This window comes from Emys orbicularis, chromosome 2 (assembly GCF_028017835.1).
Source record: "Emys orbicularis isolate rEmyOrb1 chromosome 2, rEmyOrb1.hap1, whole genome shotgun sequence".
NCBI lineage: Eukaryota > Metazoa > Chordata > Testudines > Emydidae > Emys > Emys orbicularis.
This window is the reverse complement of record NC_088684.1, coordinates 610,309-629,546: the sequence shown is the minus strand read 5'-3', so window position 1 is coordinate 629,546 and position 19,238 is coordinate 610,309. Positions and strand designations below refer to the sequence as shown.

At 54.0% G+C, this 19,238-nt stretch overlaps 2 protein-coding genes across 4 annotated transcripts in view; both read left to right on the top strand.

Annotated features, from left to right (window-relative positions):
• Window positions 1-15,729, top strand: part of NRBP2 (nuclear receptor binding protein 2) — a 57,431-nt gene extending 41,702 nt beyond the window's left edge. For 2 of the 3 annotated variants that reach the window (XM_065399354.1, XM_065399353.1), the window contains 8 exons: window positions 2,746-2,878; window positions 3,116-3,218; window positions 3,417-3,467; window positions 4,001-4,136; window positions 8,338-8,391; window positions 11,061-11,124; window positions 12,137-12,192; window positions 13,566-15,729. In XM_065399354.1, the coding sequence (XP_065255426.1) occupies window positions 2,746-2,878; window positions 3,116-3,218; window positions 3,417-3,467; window positions 4,001-4,136; window positions 8,338-8,391; window positions 11,061-11,124; window positions 12,137-12,192; window positions 13,566-13,634 (666 nt within the window). In that variant the 3' untranslated portion in view covers window positions 13,635-15,729. The remainder of the gene's footprint in view (window positions 1-2,745; window positions 2,879-3,115; window positions 3,219-3,416; window positions 3,468-4,000; window positions 4,137-8,337; window positions 8,392-11,060; window positions 11,125-12,136; window positions 12,193-13,565) is intronic. The other variant, XM_065399355.1, reaches the window with a different exon arrangement.
• Window positions 15,730-17,829: 2,100 nt separating this feature from the next.
• PUF60 (poly(U) binding splicing factor 60) overlaps window positions 17,830-19,238 on the top strand; it is a 47,211-nt gene continuing 45,802 nt past the window's right edge. The window contains exon 1 of the mRNA XM_065398198.1: window positions 17,830-17,916. Coding sequence (XP_065254270.1) covers window positions 17,890-17,916 — 27 coding nt within the window. The 5' untranslated portion in view covers window positions 17,830-17,889. The remainder of the gene's footprint in view (window positions 17,917-19,238) is intronic.

Sequence of the window (19,238 nt, the reverse complement as noted above, 5' to 3'; positions counted from 1 at the left end):
AGTAAGCCTAACTTCAGTACCAGGTAAACTGCTTGAAACTATAGTAAAGAACAAAATTATTAGACATGTAGATAAACACAATATGTTGGGGAAGAGTCAACACGGCTTTTGTAAAGGGAAATCATGCCTCACAAATTTATTAGAATTCTTTGAGGGTTTCAACACACATGTGGACAAGGGGAATCCAGTGGATATAGTGTACTTGGACTTTCAGAAAGCCTTTGACAAGGTCCCTCACCAAAGGCTCCTAAGCAAAGCAAGGAGTCATGGGATAAGAGGGAAGGTCCTTTCATGGATCAGTAATAGGTTGAAAGATAGGAAACAGGGTAGGAATGGTTAGTTTTCAAAATGGAGAGAAGTAAATAGCAGGATGCCCCAAGGATCTGTACTGGGACCGGTGCTGTTCAACATATTCATAAATGATCTGGAAAAAGGGGGTGAATAATGAAGTGGCAAAATTTGCAGATGATACAAAACTACTCAAGATAGTTAAGTCCAAAGCTGACTGTGAAGAGTTACAAAGGGATCTCACAAAAGGGATACTCAGGGACTGGGCAACAAAATGGCAGATGAAATTCAATGTTGATAGGTGCAAAGTAATGCACACTGGAAACAATAATCCCAACTATACATACAAAATGATGGGGTCTAATTTAGCTGTTATCACTCAAGAAAGAGAACTTGGAGTCAGTATGGATAGCTCTCTGAAATCATCCACTCAATGTGCAGCGGCAGTCAGAAAAGCGAACAGAATGTTGGGAATCATTAGGAAAGGGATAGATAATAAGACAGAAAATATCATAATGCCACTATATAAATCCATGGTATGCCCACATCTTCAATATTGCATGCAGTTCTGGTCGCCCCATCTCAAGAAAGATATATTGGAATGGGAAAAAATGCAGAGAAGGACAATGAAAATGATTAGGGGTATGAAACAACTTCTACAGAAGGAGAGAGTAAAAAGACTGGGACTTCCATTTTAAAAATGAGACAATTAACAGGGGATATGATAGAGTTCTATAAACCATGAATGCTGTAGAGAAAATGAATAAGGAAGTATTATTTACCCCTTCACATAACACAAGAATCAGGGGTCATCCAATGGAAATTAACAGGCAGCAGGTTTAAAACAAACACAAGGAAGTATTTCTTCACACAGTCAAGCTGTGGAACTCCTTGCCAGAGGATGTTGTGAAGGCCAAGACAATACCAGGGTTCAAAAAAGAACTAGATAAGTTTATGAAGGATAGGTCCATCAATGGCTATTAGCCAGGATGGGCAGGGACGCAACCCCATGCTCTGGGTGTCCCTAAACCTCCAACTGCCAGAAGCATCTAGCACCAGCCATTATCAGAGACAGGATACTGGGCTAGGTGGACTATTTGTCTAACCCAGCATGGCCCTTCTCATGTCCCTGCCTGGATCCCTCAGACATCTATTGGGGTTTTTCCGGCTCGGGGCTCTATGACTTCTGCTGGGTTTCCCCTATGCTAGTGGAATGGCAGCCCCCACTCAAAGGTGGCTGCTCTGTACTAGCAGGGATGTAGTGGAAGGAAAATCCTGGAACATTCCAGAGTAAGAAGTCCCCCGGGACACAGCAGCAGCACCTGTGCAGTTGTAATGGGCTCCCAGCCTTTCCCCTGAGTGTTTACACTGCTCTTTCAGGTTCAGGGTAGGGACAGGCCTTAAATCCCTGTGTCCAAGTCAGGGCACAGCACACGCCCTGTTGTTCTGTCTTTAAAGGTGACCCGGAAAAGGCCACAAACACCTGGGGCTTATGCCCTTTTAATGGAGAAAGGGGCTGTGAAGGGGGTGGTCCGTATGCATAGAGAATCAGCTTGGTTTTCCTGCTTGGAATTTGACCTGTCTGACTTTGGAGCTGGTGGGACTGTGACTTCACTCATCCCAAGGGCGAGGAGCCAGAGGAACTGGGGGGAAGGACAGCCAGGCAGTTTAAGGTTGTGCTTTTGGTTGGCTTTTATTGACCCCTGTTAAATCCAAAGCTCTTTGTTAGCGATTCAGATGCTCCCTCACTGAGGGCTGAGAGCTCCTGCTCCTGCCTCCTGCTCTTCCCAGAAGTCCTCCAGCAAACAGGGGAGGCAGGACCTGTCATTCCTGACTCCTCTATGGTGATAAAGCAGCAAACCTTTTGGGGGGAGGGGTACTAGAGAGAAGCAGAGCAGAGAGGTCACAGAGCGCCTCCCCAGCCATTCTTTTCCACTGAGGAGCAGAAAAGGGCACGCGTCCAGCATTTCCCCTCTGCAGGCCGTCATTAAGCATTTCCAGCTCCCCCGTCTGGCTGTGTCTGGAATCCTCTCGCCTCAGCCCCTGGATGCCTCCTAGCCTGTAAGCGAGGAGGAAGGGCTCTCAGGTGCTGATTCTGACAGGCTGTTAGACGACGCCCCCCCCCCCCCCCCCCCCCCCGCTGAATTTCCCCTGCATCCTCCACCCTCACATTGCTCAGCCGTGTTAGGAGCCAGCGCTCCTGGTAGCCCAGCCTCATGCTGCAACAGGACCCCTTAAAAGGGTACCACGAATTCCACGATCATTGCACCAAAGTCTGTGCACCCTGCAGTGCCCTCTGGTGACGCTGCCCATTGGCACAAGGCTACTGGAGCCCTCAGAGTACGGGCACTCATTGCCTCTCCTGGGCGTGAGGAGGGGACGGGCGCTGTGGTGGGGCTGCAGGGGGGGAGGTCTCTGCATTGCCGCAGGCTCATGCCCCCCCCTTTTGCCTCTCAGGACTTCATTCTGGGGTGCCTGCTCCTCAACCCGGACAAGCGGCCGACAGCCCATAATCTGCTCTTCCACCAGGTGCTCTTTGAGGTCCACTCCCTCAAACTGCTGGCAGCGCACTGCTTCATCAACAACCAGTGTGAGTGAGTGGGGACGGGGAACGGGGACGCTTAGCCACAGCACCCTGGCACTAGACTGAGCCTTGAGCAGGGCTGCACCAGAGGCAGCCGCCCAAATCCCTGCCCCAGCGCAGCTGAGGGCATGGGAGAGGCTCTCTGGGCCCTCCTTGGGGAAAGGGGAGGCTCAGGCCCCTACCTGTGGGGAGAGTTTGTGCAGAGCTCCCAGCTGACAGGTTCTTCTCTTGGCTTTGCTGTAGACCTGATGCCGGAGAACGTGGTGGAGGAGAAGACGAAGGAGCTGGACCTGAACATGGTGATGGCGGAGATCCGACGAGAGGGGCGGCCCGCAGTGCAGTGGAGGTGAGACCCCTGGGGAGGGGGATCTTGGGGCAGCCCCAGCAGGGAGTGTGGATGGGCAGGAAATCATGCAACCTCCACGCCCAGCAAAGATGGCTTGGTGCTCCTAGTGTCACTGCCCCACCTCTCCCCCAGCCCCTTTCTCCGCCCCTCCTTGCCCTGCTGTCCCCATTAACCTCTTCCCTCCTGTTTCTTTTCCAGATACTCAGAAGTCTCCTTCCTGGAGCTTGACAAGTTCCTGGAGGATGTTAGGTGAGCCGGGGTTGGGTGGTGTCCCACGGATCCCTCAGCCAGGCCTGTTCAGAAGCTCCATGCGTGGATAATATGCTGCCAGTGAGGCTCGGACAGACAGGGCCTCAGCCTGTCCAGAGACCTGAGCTAAGGCTCTCTAGTGCAAGCACCAGTGGGGTGGCTGGTTTTGTTCAGTCCTGACCACTGGATGCCAGACAATGCCTCGTGCGTGGAGCTGCCAGTGTCACGAACACTGCAGGGAAGCTTTTGCAGAAATGTTTCCTTTCTGCTGAGTGGTTTCTGGATCAGTTCCTGATTTGTCCCCCTCCCCGTGGGGGCCGTTCTGTTCACAGCCCCTGAACCACGTGGGCCCCCAAGGCAGCCATGTCTGGAGTGGGGGGGAAGGGCTTGCGCCCTGCTGCCTCCCCCACATCAACATGGCCCGGCTTCTCCTCCTCCTGGAGCACAGCTCCCCCGGGCCATGACCCTTCCCTCGCCCCTTGCTAGCTGGGCATGGGCATGGCTGGTTCCGCCTGACTGTGTCTCTGTGGCAGGAATGGGATCTATCCCCTGATGAACTTCGCTGCCACCAGGCCCCAGCTGCTCCCGCGTGCACTCTCCCAGCCTCAGGAGGACCCCCAGAAAGCCAAGACCCCCACCCCGGAGCCCTTCGATGTGGAGACGAGGAAGGTAAGGGCGAAAGTGGGACCATTTCAAATGCCACCCTGGGGACAGCACCCCCTGCTGGAACTAGGCAGACAGTGCCCTTCTCTGCTGCACTCTTGCCCTGTGGACTCCCCTCCCATGGGTCTGGCACTGCCCCCCAGACCCGCTGCGAGTTCTCCTGCAGGCACGAGAGAGACGTTTCCAGTGCCCACAGTGAGTGCTATGGGCTCCCCACTTGGGATCGAGTTAATGCACTTTGTTCTCAGCCTTGACCCGTCAGAGCAGCCAGGCTGGGCTGGGGCTGGTCTCTGGTGCACTTCCCAGTAGGTCCATGGACAGAACTAAAGCCCAGTGCATGATGGGAGGCAGGGATTGATTATTCTTTGACCCTGACATTACAGTGAGACCCCAGCTGAGATCAGGCCCCAGTTGTGTTGGGTGCTGCACAGAGAGGGAGAGAAATCCCTGCCCCATACTGCTTGCGCTCTGGTGGGAGGTACAGTCTTGCCAACTGGGCAGAGCAAACAATTGAAGGGAGCAGGGGAGTGGGGCAAGCATGAGTGGACGCACGGTTACAGACACTCCTGTCTATTCTTTGTATTACGGTAGCTCTAGATGCCTGGGTGCTGTAGAAATCTATAACAGAGACAGTCCCTGCCCCAGAACACTTACAGTCCAAGTGTAAGACTGTAGACAGTAGGTGGATATAACAGGCAGAGGAGACACAAGGAAACAGTGAGACTATACGGGTCAGGATGAAAAGCAGAGGTCACAGCACACCAGCTGCCTAAGCAGTGCTGAGGTTTCTGTGGGCCTGGCAGCAGGGGGATTTGAAAGAGGACAATGAGGTGGCTTTGCAGAGGTGTTTCGGGGAGCTTCTCCCATGCACAGGGGGTGTAATGAGAGTTGGCTTGTGGGGAAATTTCTAAAATGGACAATCAAGACTGGCATCATTTCCTCAATGAATGAATGAAGGAGTCGACATGTCTCCTTCTTTTTCATGGTACATGAAAAAAGATGGGGCAAGCGGGGATAGGCCATCAAAGGCTCTACAGCAGGGGTGGGCAAACGTTTTGTCCTGAGGGCCACATCTGGGTATGGAAATTGTATGGCGGGCCATGAAGGCTCACGAAATTGGGGGTTGGGGTGAGGGCTCTGGCTGGGGAAGCGGGCTCTGGGGTGGAGCCAGAAATGAGGAGTTCAGGATGTGGGAGGGGGCTCCGGGCTGGGGCAGGGGGTTGGGGTGCAAGGGTGGGGGTTAGGGCTCTGGTTGGGGGTGTGGGCTCTGGGATCAGGATGAGGGGTTTGGGGTGCAGGAGGGTGCTCCGGGCTGGGACCGAGGGGTTTGGAGGGCAGGAGGGGGATTGGGGCTAGGGCAGGGGGTTGGGGCATGCGAGGGGTCAGGGGTGCAGGCTCCAGGCGGCACTTACCTCAAGCAGCTCCTGGAAGCAGCGGCATGGCCCCCCTCTGGCTCCTATGCAGAGGCGCGGCCAGGCGGCTCTGCACGCTGCTCCGTCTGCAGGTGCCCGGCCAATGGGAGCTGCAGAGGCAGCGCTTGGGGCGGGGCCATGGGCAGTGTGTGGAACCCCTACGCATAGGAGCCAGAGAGGGACATGCTGCTGCTTCCAGGAGCTGCGGTACGCATAGAGCGGGGCAAGCTCCCGACCCTGCTCCCTGGCTGGAGTGCTGGAGCAGGACAAGCCCCAGTCCCCGCTCCCCGGCGGGAGCTTGAGGGCCAGATTAGACCATCTGAAGGGCTGGATGCGGCCCCAGGCCGTAGTTTGCCCACCGCTGCTCTACAGTGAAGGCACTTAGTGTATGTCTTTGAAGTGGAAGAGGCGCTAGCGGAGGGACACAAAGGGGGGAATCAAAACGAGAAGCCAGGAAGAGGACTTCTGTGCTTATTGTTTGTAAAGCCATACTGCTTATGAGCCCCTGTGAACAGCGCTAGGCACTGCACAAACACAGACCAGAAAGACAGCCCTGCTGACAATCTAAGTAGCCGTGTTTTTAATGGCTATAAGTGAGTCTAGATGGCATTTGTCAAGGCCAGAGAAGAGGAGGTTGCTGTAGCGGGTATGTGAGATGATGAGGGCCTGGATGAGAGATTTAGCTGTGTGGACAGAGATTAAAGGCCACTGCCTCTTTCATATGCAGAGTTCAGCCACCAGGGGATAGCCTCTGTATCGAGGGAGGCTAGACATTGTAAACCAGACTCCAGACCTCACGTTGGGCTCTCTTCTACCACAGGTTATTGTCTGCGATGCTGCCCCACGGTCACAGCATGGGGAGGAAACCAGGCCAGGCCGATGCAGGGTCTGGTCTGGACCTTTGGTCTGACCCAGTGTGGCCGTTCTTATGGCTGCGGCCACTGTGGATGAGCCAGAGAGTAGTCTACTGAGCCTGGTCCAGTATCTATGGACAAGGAGGCAGGTTCACTAATGGATTCCTGAATGTATTTAGGCCTGACCTACTCTAGGAAATTTGGCCAGTATAACTGTTGCTGAGAGATGTGAAAAATCTACACCCCTGAGTGATGCAGTTAAACCGACCTACCTCCTGGCGTAGACAGCGTTAAGTCAACGGGAGAATTCTGCCGTCAGCCTAGCTCCCTACACTGACGGGAGACGTCCTCCCTTGGCATAGCTCGTGTCTACACTGAAGCGCTACAGCGGTGCAGCTGCACCACTGCTGTGTTGCATGTGTAGACAAACCCCTAGGGAGTTAGACTCTTTCCCACTGATGCTTCCATTGTGTGAGAACATAGTTTTCAGCTCCCTGGCAGCATGGACCATCCATGCTTGCTAAGGGGCCAGCAGCGCTCTTGTCCCGGAGTGCATGAGCTGCCACAGCAAAGTGGGTCAGAGAGATCAGCCATCACGTCACCCCAGTCAGCAGGAGTGGGATTCCGCCGCGAGGATAAGTTGGTGCTGAACGTTGTTTCCTGTCTGAGAATGGGGCATCGGGCAGCTGGAAAGGCCGGTGTTTTGCAGAAAGAAGTGGCAGGATTAGAACCCGGCCTGGATGTGAGGATCTAGAGGGAGGGCTGAGTGGAAGGTGACACCATATTACAGACTTGAGTGACAGGGAGGATGGAGGTGTTGTCTACAGTGATTGAGAAAGGAGGCAGGAGAGGGGAAAGATTAAGAGCTTGGAACAATTTGCAGGTGGTGAGTCAATAAGAGTTTTAGAGCCTAAATAATTGCTGCTTTCACTAGGCGCCGGTTTCCTCTGGGCCCCAGGGGTGCTCAACCCCCTGCTCCGTCCCAGGTCCCGCCCCCCCCGACCCCTTCCCCCAAACCTCCATCCCTGCCTCGCATCTTCCTGCCCCCGGCCCTACCCCTCTCCACCCCTTCCCCAACCCTCCACCCCTGCCCCGTCTCTTCCTGCCCCCGGCCCTGCCCCTCTCCACCCCTTCCTCAAACCCCCAGCCCTGCCTCGCCTCTTCCTGCCCCCGGCCCTGCCCCTCTCCACCCCTTCCCCAAACCCCCACCCCTGCCTCACCTCTTCCTGCCGCCGGCCCTGCCCCTCTCCACCCCTTCCCCAAACCCCCAGCCCTGTTCCACTCCAGGCCCCACCCAGCCCCTTCCCCCAAGCCCCCCTCCACCCCGCCTCTTCCTGCCCCTGGCCCTGCCCCTCTCCACCCCTTCCCCAAACCCCCAGCCCTGCTCCGCTCCAGGCCATGATGGACAGGTACAGAGTAAATGCTGGCGTTCACCAGGTGTCAGTCAGGCCAAGAGCATAGCAGGATCAGAAAGGTGCAGGCAAAGTATATGGCCACGAACACGAACACCCAGAGTTGTAATATTAAAATGTAACCAAGAGTTTGGGAAGGGCTGTAACCCCTCCTGTTTCGGGGGGGGAGCCAACCCCTAACAAACGGGGATAGGAGGAGATTTCCCTTGAGGGGAAGGTTACTCCATAACTGTCCCCTACACAGTGTTCCGGCACCTTCCTCTTAATCAGCTAATGCTGCCCCTGGCAGGGACAGGTATTGGTTCACGTGGACCCAGGGCTGGCCCAGTCTGGCAGTTCCTATGGGACAGAAATGGGGGAGGGAATGGGAGAAGGTTTTAGGTGGCATATAGGCAGCTGGGGGTTGTGGGATGTAAGTTGGAGGGGGGAAGTCAAGCTGCTTGGCCAGGGATATGGTAGAGCTGAAGGAGGGGAGAGCGCATATGCCCCGTGCTGCTCCCACGCTGATGTTTGTCTTGGTCTCTCCTAGGTGGTGCAGATGCAGTGTAGCATGGAGATGAATGAAGAGAAGGCCCAGTGGCATGTAAGTGATGAGCCCAGCAGAGCTCACAGCACTGGGCCAGTACCAGAGCATGACCCTCTCGGTCTGTCCTTCCCCTTTTCCCTCGAACAAAGGTTGGTAGGACGTTTGTTACAGTGGCAGGCAGGGGCCCACTGTGCGGGGTGCTGCTAGCGAGTTCCAGCAGGGTGCACCAAAGAGCTCCCTGTTTTTAGGAAGACAGCTGGGCCGTGGGATGTGAGGGGAGGGAGACAGCCACAAATTACACAAACAGAGATGTTTGCAGCTCTATAAATAAATACAAAACCAGTTTCCCCCACAGCAGTCAGCCTAGCCACTAGACCTGGACTGCGTTCCTATGGGCATCACCGCACAGGTGGGGTCAGGTAGAGGAGAGGGCAGCTCTGGGACGATGATCCAGGATAAGTGGCATGGAAAAAAGCAGAGACATATGGGGGTGGCGCTGGCACTATTGGTCGGGGCAATGCAATAAGAGCAGTGAAGGCTGATGGAGTGCTGATTACCAGTCTCCTAACGAGCAAAACGAGGTGATCCGAGCAGTAACCATCAGTAAAGCAGACTTCTGGACCCAGTAACATACAACACTTGAAGACAGTGGAGCCAGGAGCAATGAGCAGCACTGGAGGATTAAATCAGGCCAGGCAAACCTGACTGCCGCATTGGCTAGAATTAGTCAGTGGGGCAGGGACTGTCCTGCTGTGTGTGGGCAGCGCTGCTAGGACAGGATCAGCAGTAACATGAATACAGCAGACTCCATCTGGGAAGTTAGTAAAGGAGCTCCTCAATCTGCGCCAGGGTCAACTCCAGAGTCTCACATCTTGGCCTGTGCTTCCTCCTAGACCTGCTGTTACACCCTGTGCTCTGCCCACTGCCTCTCACTCTTGACCCTGAGAATTCATTACACCACACCCTGTGCTTAGAGATGACCCCTCTTCTGTGCATGCAGTGCCAGCTCTGCACCTTCATTGCCTTCCCCAAGATTCACTGCTGTCACTTCGGTCGTGTCTAGATGAGCAGGTTGCACCGGTTTAACTCACAGCAATTTTTAAACCAATTTAGTTAAACTGGTGCAAGCCCCTGAGTGGCCGCTCTTGGGAGTTGAAGAGAAACGGAAGTATGCTGCTCTTAAATCAAAATAAGTGCCCACATCAGGGTTAGCATCAGTTTAGCTAAATCAGATTAAAGTCACACCTTCAGTTAAACCAGTGCTGCTTTCTTGTGTAGACAAGCCTGAACCCAAACCCCAGATCTGAACCCTGACAAGCTGGGCCAGCTGTGAGTTTAGTGGGCAGCTCCTTCCCTATAATGGGGCAAACCCAAACATGAGGTGCAAACTCATGAACTGTGGGAGGGGATCAAAATCCACAGACCTGTGTCTCTTTCTGTTGCTTCTCTCCTGTCTGTGGCCTCCGACACCTGGTCCTTGCAGCTTCCTGGTGTTTCTCCAAAGCTGACTGTAAGCTCCTTAGGGGTAGGGCCCTTGCCTCCATAAGAACAGCCATACTGGATCAGACCAAAGGTCCATTTAGCCCAGTATCTTGTCTTCTGACAGTGGCCAATGCCAGGTGCCCCAGAGGGAATGAACAGAACAGGTAATCATCAAGTGATCCATCCCGTTGTCCATTCCCAGCTTCTGGCAAACAGAGCCTAGGGACTTCATGTGTTTTGTGGGGGCTGGATGCCCCCATGGTGCTGTATAAATCAGTAATTGTCATAGGTCTAACACTGGCTGCAGCATCTCTCCGTTCTGCTCGGCCAGGTTATGTAGTCACACGGGCTAATTTCAGAGTGGCAGCTGTGTTAGCCTGTATCAGCAAAAACAACAAGGAGTCCTTGTGGCACCTTAGAGACTAACAAATGTATTTGAGCATAAGCTTTCGTGGGCTAAAGCCCACTACATCAGATGCATGCAGTGGAAAATACAGTAGGAAGATAGATAGATACAGAGAACATGAAAAAATGGGGGTTGCTATACCAACTCTAATGAGACTAATCGATTAAGGTGGGCTATTATCAGCAGGAGAAAAAAAAACTTTTATAGTGATAATCAGGATGGCCCATTTCAAATAGTTGACAAGAAGGTGTGAGTAACAGTAGGGGGAAAATTCCTCTGCTCTGGTGCAAGTGTGCCTGGGATCCCTTGTTCATCTCTTGGGGGTTCTGTGATTCCAAAGGGACAGGATCATGGCTTGAGGGGTCCCCTTTAGAAAGAGGGAGCTGTATCCAGGATCTGGAGATTTTGATCTGTGGCTCTTTTATCATTGCAAGGACAATAATGACACTAGGACTTGTTCTGTTCAGCTAACATTCTCCGGGCGGATCCTTGGAGGGATCCTGAGCCCTTTATCCTCTGCGAGGAACTCCCAGAGCACTCACTGCAGCCTGCAGTGAGGTTGGAGAGGGAAAGACTTGGGATTGTTGCACTGGGCGGGGTGTCTCCGACCCTACCCTTCTCCCAGTGTAATGTAACATTTTAGCTGTGATAGAGGAAAGGGCACATTCATTCCAGGCAGGGCCTTCAAAGGGCATGTCTGACCGGCTGCCCGCGATCTCCTGCACCAGCACTACCTGTTTCTCCCAGCAGCCTCTGGTGCTGGCTGAAGAAGCTGCACGTTTGTTTCCTAAGGAGAAGCTGATGCTCTTTTCTAATACGCTCTCTCTTCCTGCTGCAGCTCACGCTCTTGCTAACCCTGGAGGACAAGCTGCACCGACAGTTAAGCTACGACCTGCTGCCAAGTAGGTTTATTTATAATTATCATGTCCTATTATTGATCTAGTAGTCGTGCCTGAGGGCCCTGAGCAGGGTTGGGCCCCATGGCACAAGGCCATGCTCAGACTTACAGGAGGACGTGGTCCTTACTCCAAAGAGCTCAGTCTGTTTACAACCTGGTTTCCTTTCCTCTCTGCACTGGAGGAGGCAGCCTGAACCCTGCCAGCCAGGTGCAGGGTCCTGTCCACCTGTGTCCCCAGAGCAGTGGGTGTCCGGGCTCACAGCCTTTGGGAGCATAGTGGAATGGCCATTAGGAACATTCACATTATCCTGATCAGAATTTCACCTCTGCACCCCAATACTGTGGCACCTGTCAAGAGAAGAGGAAGTAGGTAGTTTCTCCCCTAAGACAGCAGCCTTTTTCTGCAGCTTTAGTAAAGGGGAAAAGTCCATGGCTGAGTGATGAGCTGCCCTTGTATGGTGTGAAAGTTCCCAGCCATTCATCCTGGCTCTGCTGCAGAGCCCAGAGGTGGTTCTCTTCAGAGCATGCCCAGTCCCAGCCCGACTCATGGGGAAGACAGGAGCCCTCTGGAGGAAAGTGCAGCCATCCTTATCGAGCGCCCTGGAGTCAGAGTTCTTTATCTGGCCTCACAGACAGCCGAAAAGCCCAGAGCCAGGGATCTCCCTTCACAGGACTTGGTATCATAAAAGGCCCTTTTTGGTTTCTGAGCCAAGAATGTCAAAAGGGTGTTCTGCTGAGATGGTCACACCTTGCCTGGTCTGGGAGTGGAACCTTGCAAAGCTCATTCCACCCGGCACTTGGCGTGAGGCCCACTCAGTGCTCACCTACTCACTCTGTCTGCCCCATAGTCGCATGGGCTGGTGCTCAGCCAGCCCTAGGCTCACTCCATCTGTGTCCCCAAAGCCAAATGCGTCAGCAAAAGCTTCCAGCTGGGCTGTGTGCCAGGAGAGGTGCTCTCTGGAGGGAACGCGAGCGGCATGAATTTCCTGTTCTCACCGTTAACCCTGTTTCTGCAGCTGACAGTTCCAAGGGCTTGGCCTCAGAGCTGGTGCACTACGGATTCATCCATGAGGTGAGCCTCCTCCCCCCTCCTTTAGAATGTGCGCGGCTCACTCAGGCAGGGATCTGCTGCCGATATATTAACACAGGACTCGCTAATTCTCCACCACACCCTAGGCCTCAGGGGCATGACCTGGGCAGTCCACTCACTTATTTTCCCATTTAAGCAAGCTTGTTCTTATGACTGTGACCAGGGTCAGACGGGGCCAGTTTATGGTTGCATGATGAACCCCCTACTTTTTACCATGCTGCCACTCTTTGCCTATCTGCTTTGCTCAGGCCTGGCTCCAGGCTGCTCCAATGACAGGAGTAGCCATATTATCATGGCATGAGTCACACAGTGAGTGGGACCAAATTTAAAAATGATTCTGGAGTATGAAACTAGAAGAGCTGCCTAGATCAAAGAGCCCAGATGAGACTCTCTGCCACCTCCTGCCTCCCCCAGAGAAGCACCCGTGCCTGCTGCTGCCCCAGACAGCAGTCACTGACCTACACTGCAGCTTTCTACCTGGCCAGAAGATGGAATCAATTCCCTCACCATCAAACTTGTGCACAGCACATTTCTCTTCAGTGGCCCCAGAGCTAGGGAGGGCCCAGCTAGTTCAGCAGTCCAGAGCCAGGGGGATGCAGATGCTTCGAGTAGCAGAGCAGCCTGGAGGAAGCCTGGCTAGGAGGAAGCAGACACACTTATTTTTGCCAGAAAATGGTGTCGCGTTTTGTCCATGAGTTGGGAATTTGGAAACCGTAAGTGAAGTCTGGGAGAATTCCTCAATCTGAATCCTGAATCCTGACCCTACCCAAGCAGTTAGTCAGCTCCTTTGACAAACAGCTTTACCTGCTGGCCACTTGCAAGATGGTGCGTTTATACTTCGTTCCTGGACGGCCTCCTGAGCATATGGACCATATAGAACAGAGGTCATCTGCCAAAATGAATGGGGAAGATTTGGGAGAGAACAGGAGTCCCCTCCCGTAGAGCATTTCTGGAAAATATGTGGCTCCTGGTACAATCTGTTGATTCGAAAGTCAAACAATTTTCTGTTAAGAAGCAGAGAGAAAAGCCTTTCACAAGCCGGTGATTTTGTGGGTGTCGTGGCGTGTGTGACCTTCCGCGGCAGGGAAATTAACCAATCCTTCCTTCACTTGGGTAGGATAATGTTACCAGGAGGCTCCAGGCAATCCAATGACCCCTCTACAGCATCAGTTGCTCTGCTTACCTTACCTTTGCCTCTCTGGATCTCCACGGCCCTGTACATCTGCAGTCATGCTCACCAGGTCTCCTCTTCTCCTTGCTACCGTAGAGACATGAGAGGTGATAGTGAGGATTAGATGTGGGGAGTGCTCTCAGCTACACCAAGCCTAATTAACCTGCTGATTCCTTTCTCCTAGGATGACTGTGAAATGCTGGCCAACTTCCTAGAAAATGCTTTTCACAAGCACCGGTCTCCTCCCTTGTGAGTCACCCCGATGAGTTCTGGGCAGAGAGGTGCCCCCCAAAGGAGGATGGGAACTGTCCCAGGCCAGAAGGAACTGTGGGGCTCTTGATCAGGCTTTCCGCTGCAGAGGTGACCTTGCCATTTGTTCCTGGCTGTATCTCTACTGTCCATCCAGCCTGTGATTCAGAAAGAAAATGGCAAGAAGAGAAAGGACCAGCAAACATGAGGCATTTGACATGCGTCGTTGTTACCAGGATCCCGCCAAGAATGTGCTCTCCAGCCTCCACTTCTGAAGGAGGCCAGGGCGAGCGGTGAGGTGGTTTTAGGAGTGGAGGATCATGCAGGAAGCTTCTGGTTGCAGGGTTTTTGAAGATGCAAAGCTGCTGCTAGAGCCCACAACTGGTAAATTTACCTCTGGGAACAAGAAGCACCTTCACTGTGGGCCATCACTTCGCTTCCTCAGCTGGAAATGGTCACAGCAGGGAGTGAAAGAGTGGGGGGAAGTGCAGGTTTGGGAGGATCTTGAGCAGTTTCCTGTCTGCCATATTCCACCCCTTTTCCAGGCCTGATTCCTCCTGCTCTGCTGGATTCCCCCAGGGCAAAGGAGCCATTGCGATGCCTTATAATAAGAACTGGACTCCCTCTGCTAGGCTGAGGAGAGGACATTGTGAGCTTGACTGACAGGGCATGGGAAGAAATTGCAGGAATCCAGAACCATCAGGTGGTTCATAAAATATGGACCAACAGAACCACCACTGGTGCTGAGCACAGCCTCTGTCATTTCAGTTAGTGAATATTTGGAAGGCTAAGAGACAAAGTGAAATGTGGAATTTCCATCATTAGACGGGAGAGTGGGGGCAAATATAGCTGCTGATTTGTCAGGTTCAAGATTGGTGTATTATGCAAATAGGAATTGTGTATCAATGGCTGTGCAATGCTGCTCTGCCTGCACCTCGCTGCTCTGAGTGTACTGTTCACACTATGCCATATGGGCCACGCTGCACTGACTGTATCATGCTATGCTGACTTCCTTACACTGTGCCTGATTCCCTGTCTGGTTCTGGCTGTGTATGCTTTGCCACGCAGCACAGATTTTATCGTGGTGTGCTGGGTTTGCCGTGCTAAGCTGCTTTGCTAAGCTGTCCTGGCTGTTTAATTACGTGGGTTTTCCAAGTTGTGCTGATATTGTGCTAACTTTGCAGATACAGACATTTCAATAAATTGATTGAAAAGAACAAACCCCATCACAAAACATGATAACTGAGTGACCCATTTGGAGTCTTTGTGGATTGTTTACTCTCCCCATTACACAAAGAAGGGGTAAAGTAGCTTCCTCCATGTCCAATTGGCTTATCCAGAGTCAGGTACACTGAAATGCTGAACGAATTAGGTGGAGAAACATTCTCCTAATGCTTGGTTCAGTGGGGCTTCTCACTCTTTCTGCTTATGCCAGGACAAGTCTGGGCTTGAGTCTATGGAAATGCTGAAAGCTTGCTTTGTGCTGTGCTTGTTTCATGTCCCTGATGGAGCAATTAGCTCTAGTTCAGCTCCTAGGTTTTCCCCTTGCTGATTTCTTTGTATAACCAACAAGTCAGAGCTCGATTTCTCTAGAGAATTTTCCTCCCAGTGACTTTGCTGTGTTCTGCAGTGGTGTATTCGTTAGCTAACCTCTACACAATTCCTAGAGTACATGATGCATTAGGCAAGGATGATCTGAGGTTGAGGAATGCAGCCCCACACCCTGAAAGAGCTCCAGCTGGTAAAACAAAACACAACACTGCAGTCTGTCTGCTCAGCACCAAGGATTGTTGTGGTTTTTTCCTCAACACACCCCCCTCCTCCAAAGTATTTTTTTCTGGCAGAAGAACTCATTAAAAAAATCCAGTGCAAAACAAGCCAAAGGGCTTATAATCGATGTCTTAGGTACTTATATGGCCCCCATCCGCCTAGTATCTGAGCGCCTCACACTCTTTAAATACAATGCTATGTGATTCACCTTTGTGAGCCTGTATCTCATTCTGTAAGTGTGAAAAGGCACACGTCCAAAAGGGAAAGCTTCCAATTCTGTATGGAGAATAAAAGAACTGAGTCCCAGTCTACGGACTAGTTTCAGAGTAGCAGCCGTGTTAGTCTGTCTGCCAATCTTTTGCATCTGCTGTTAGACACCAACATGCTTGCCAATTTATTTTATTTCACGCTCACATGAACACTATCCCAGGATTCACAAGACTATAGCCGGGTTCAAAAAAGAACTAGATAGGTTCATAGAGGATAGGTCCATCAATGGCTATTAGCCACGATGGGCAGGGATGGCGTCCCTAACCTCTATTTGCCAGAAGCTGGGAATGGGCGACAGGGGATGGATCACTGGATGATTACCTGTTCTGTTCATTCCCTCTGGGGCACCTGGCATTGGCCACTGTCGGAAGACAGGATACTGGGCTAAATGGACCTTTGGTCTGACCCACTATGGCTGTTCTTATGTTCACGTATGAGATGCTGAGCTGGTTGGTCTCTTCAAAATTAAAAGACAAATCTGAATTTTGATTTTACTTTTACCATTTTGCCACAATTAATTGTGACCCAACCTTTTCTGCAAAAATAGATTTTAGGTAGATTTGTAGATTATAAAGTCAGATGGGCTCACTGCGATCATATAGCCCAGCGGTTCCCAAACTGTGAGCTGTGGCATACAGTCCCAGGTGGTCCGCCATCATGGGTGGAGTTTCAGGGGGGTGAGGGGGGAACTGCAACACCAGGCACTTTGTGCATCCAGGTCAGTTTCTCCATGTGGGCTGAGTAAGGGGAGGGCGGGAGAACAGCTCCTGATGCCTCACAGCACAGCCCATGTGGGGAACTGACCTGGATGCACAGAGCACCTGGCGTCACCGCTCACCTGCCCCTGAACCCCACAGAGGGTGGGGGGGAACAGAGGAATGTTCGGGGAGGGCAAGTGGCAATGCCCAGTGCTCTGTGCATCCAGGTCAGTTTTTTCAGTCTCCAAGCTCAGGTAGGTGTAGTCCTTGGTGGCTGCAAACCACTGGGTGCTGATGGGCATGACCTGGCCCAGCATGCACACAGCCACAAGGAGCGGAGCCATTCTCACTGTGCCACCTAGAGGGGGTAGCTAGGGACTGCACAGGCGGGGGGTAGCTCAGTACATAGATGGGTCTCACAGCAGCAGCACTCCCTTGGACACAACCCCTCCTGACACCCTCAGCTACACCCCTCCTGGCACACCGCCCCAGGCTATCCCCCTGCCCGCACACAGCTCCTAGCTACCCTCCCCCCCCTGCACTGAGTTACCCCCTGCCCGCACCATGAGGTACACCCCTGCCTGCACACAGCCCCAATCTACTCCCTCCCTGCACCCTGAGCTACCCCCTGCCTGCACACAGCCCCTAGCAACCCCCTCCCTGCACCCTGAGCTACCCCCTGTCCGCACAGCCCCTAGCAACCCCCTCCCTGCCCCCTGCCCGCACACAGCCCTTCGCTACCCCCTCCCTGCACCCTGAGCTACCCCCTGCCCGCACACAGCCCCTAGCAACCCCCTCCCTGCACCCTGAGCTACCCCCTGTCCGCACAGCCCCTAGCAACCCCCTCCCTGCCCCCTGCCCGCACACAGCCCTTCGCTACCCCCTCCCTGCACCCTGAGCTACCCCCTGCCCGCACACAGCCCCTAGCAACCCCCTCCCTGCACCCTGAGCTACCCCCTGTCCGCACACAGCCCCTAGCAACCCCCTCCCTGCACCCTGAGCTACCCCCTGTCCGCACACAGCCCCTAGCAACCCCCTCCCTGCACCCTGAGCTACCCCCTCCCCGTACACAGCCCCTAGCTACCCCCTCCCTGCACCCAGCCCTTAACTACCGCCCACCCAGCCCCCTCCCTGCACCCTGAGCTGCCTCGCTGCTTTCCGGGCCCTCCCCCGGCCCCACGCCGCGGAACACCCCCACGTTAACCCCAGCGCCCGGGGCAGGCGCCCCCACTCCGCAGTCACGGGACCGAGCCCTGACCCCTCTCGGCTCCCGTCCGAGCTGGGGGGAGGCGGGGCTTCTCACTAGGTTTGCCCCGCGCCTCCCTCGGCAATAGCGAGTGGAGCCAGAGAGTTATGCCCCGCCCCTTCGGGCAGCGAGGCAGTTCTCGCGAGAGCTCCTGTCTAAAGCAGCCGATGGTAAGATCCTGCGAGAGTTCCCCTACGCTCCGCGCAGGCGCTGACCTTTCGCGAGATTCCCGCCGAGGAGGAGGAGGCGACGGGGCCCAGGGCCGGCTGGACAAGATGGCGACGACGACGACTATCACCCTGGTGAGTGGGCCCGGCTCCGAGGGAGTGGCCCCGGGGACCCTCTGCCGCTCGCAGGCCTCAGCCGCTTCCCCGCCGCTCTCGGCGGTGCGGCGCCAGCGTGGGCTGCTGGCCGGCCCGTCCGAGGGCCGTACGGCGCCGCGGGCCCGGCCCCGCGTGGGGAGGTGGCCCGGCCCCGGGGTCCTGCGGGCTCTCCGCGCGCGCGGGGGCGCAGCCTGAGGGGCCGTTTGAGCCCTGTCCCCGGGCCGAGCCCCGACCGGACGGGGCGCAGGCCCCGCAGCGCCGCTTTGGGTCTCGGCCGGCGGGTCTCCTGCCAGGGCGTGCGGCCCGGCCCGGGGTGAACCAGACCCGCGTTAAGCCAGGCGTGTGGTGCTCGGGCGCGAAATCGGACCCTGAAACCAGCACGCGCTGGTGCCTCTGATTCGATTTGGTTCCTGAGCCGTTGGGATTTCGCCGCGAACTGGCCCCTTCCCAAACGGGGGCTGAGAGTCTCCGCGCCACAGGCGGGAGGGGGCGGGGCGGGGGGGAGAAACACTGTACACGTGAGGCTCGTGCTGAATCATTGACGTCATTGGGCCATTGTAACGACCAGAACCTACGAACCGGCCCCGGTGTCCGCAGCAGCGGACAAGGCATATTTGGTGATAGATGAAACCATAGCAGAACCACGAACTGGGGCTTTAGGTCAATTTGGTGAAAACGGTGGCAAAGAAGGGGATTCCTGTTCCTCACTGTTGTCTCATTGTAACACGATCCTCTATTTGCATAGTGTTTCTGTCTTGTGGTCTCAAGTGAGTAACTTACTTATGACCTGAGTGTATTTTGGAGAATGGTGCCAAAATGATGGCTTGTCGCTGCCATTAAGGAGTTACACAGAGCCCTTTGTTCTCCATTTTGTGGCCACACACTTGGAAGAGGTTTAGTTTCATGTTAATCTAGGAGGAGGTTCTTGCCAGATTCCTTTCCACCCCTGGCCAAAAGAGGAGTTTCTGTTTGGAGACTCCATGGTCCTTTTCTCCAGCAACTGCAGAAGATGACAAGCATACTGCCTAGTGATAATATATAGTAGAGAAGTGTACCAGTGCAGTCATCCCTAGAGTGTACAGTACGTCAGAGGCTCTGTGTCTGTAGTTTGGGGCTTCTGAGGCGTGCTCTGCATTGTGAAATGTCAGGAGGAAAGCTGCAGAATTTGTGAAATGTAAACATAGCAGGGAAGAAGTGTATGCTGTTGGGATAACTAATAGGGAGGAAATTGTGCTTCCTTCTTCTGGCTCTGCTCCTAAAAAGAAAAAATGGGGTCTAAATATAATTCCTATTCTATGTGG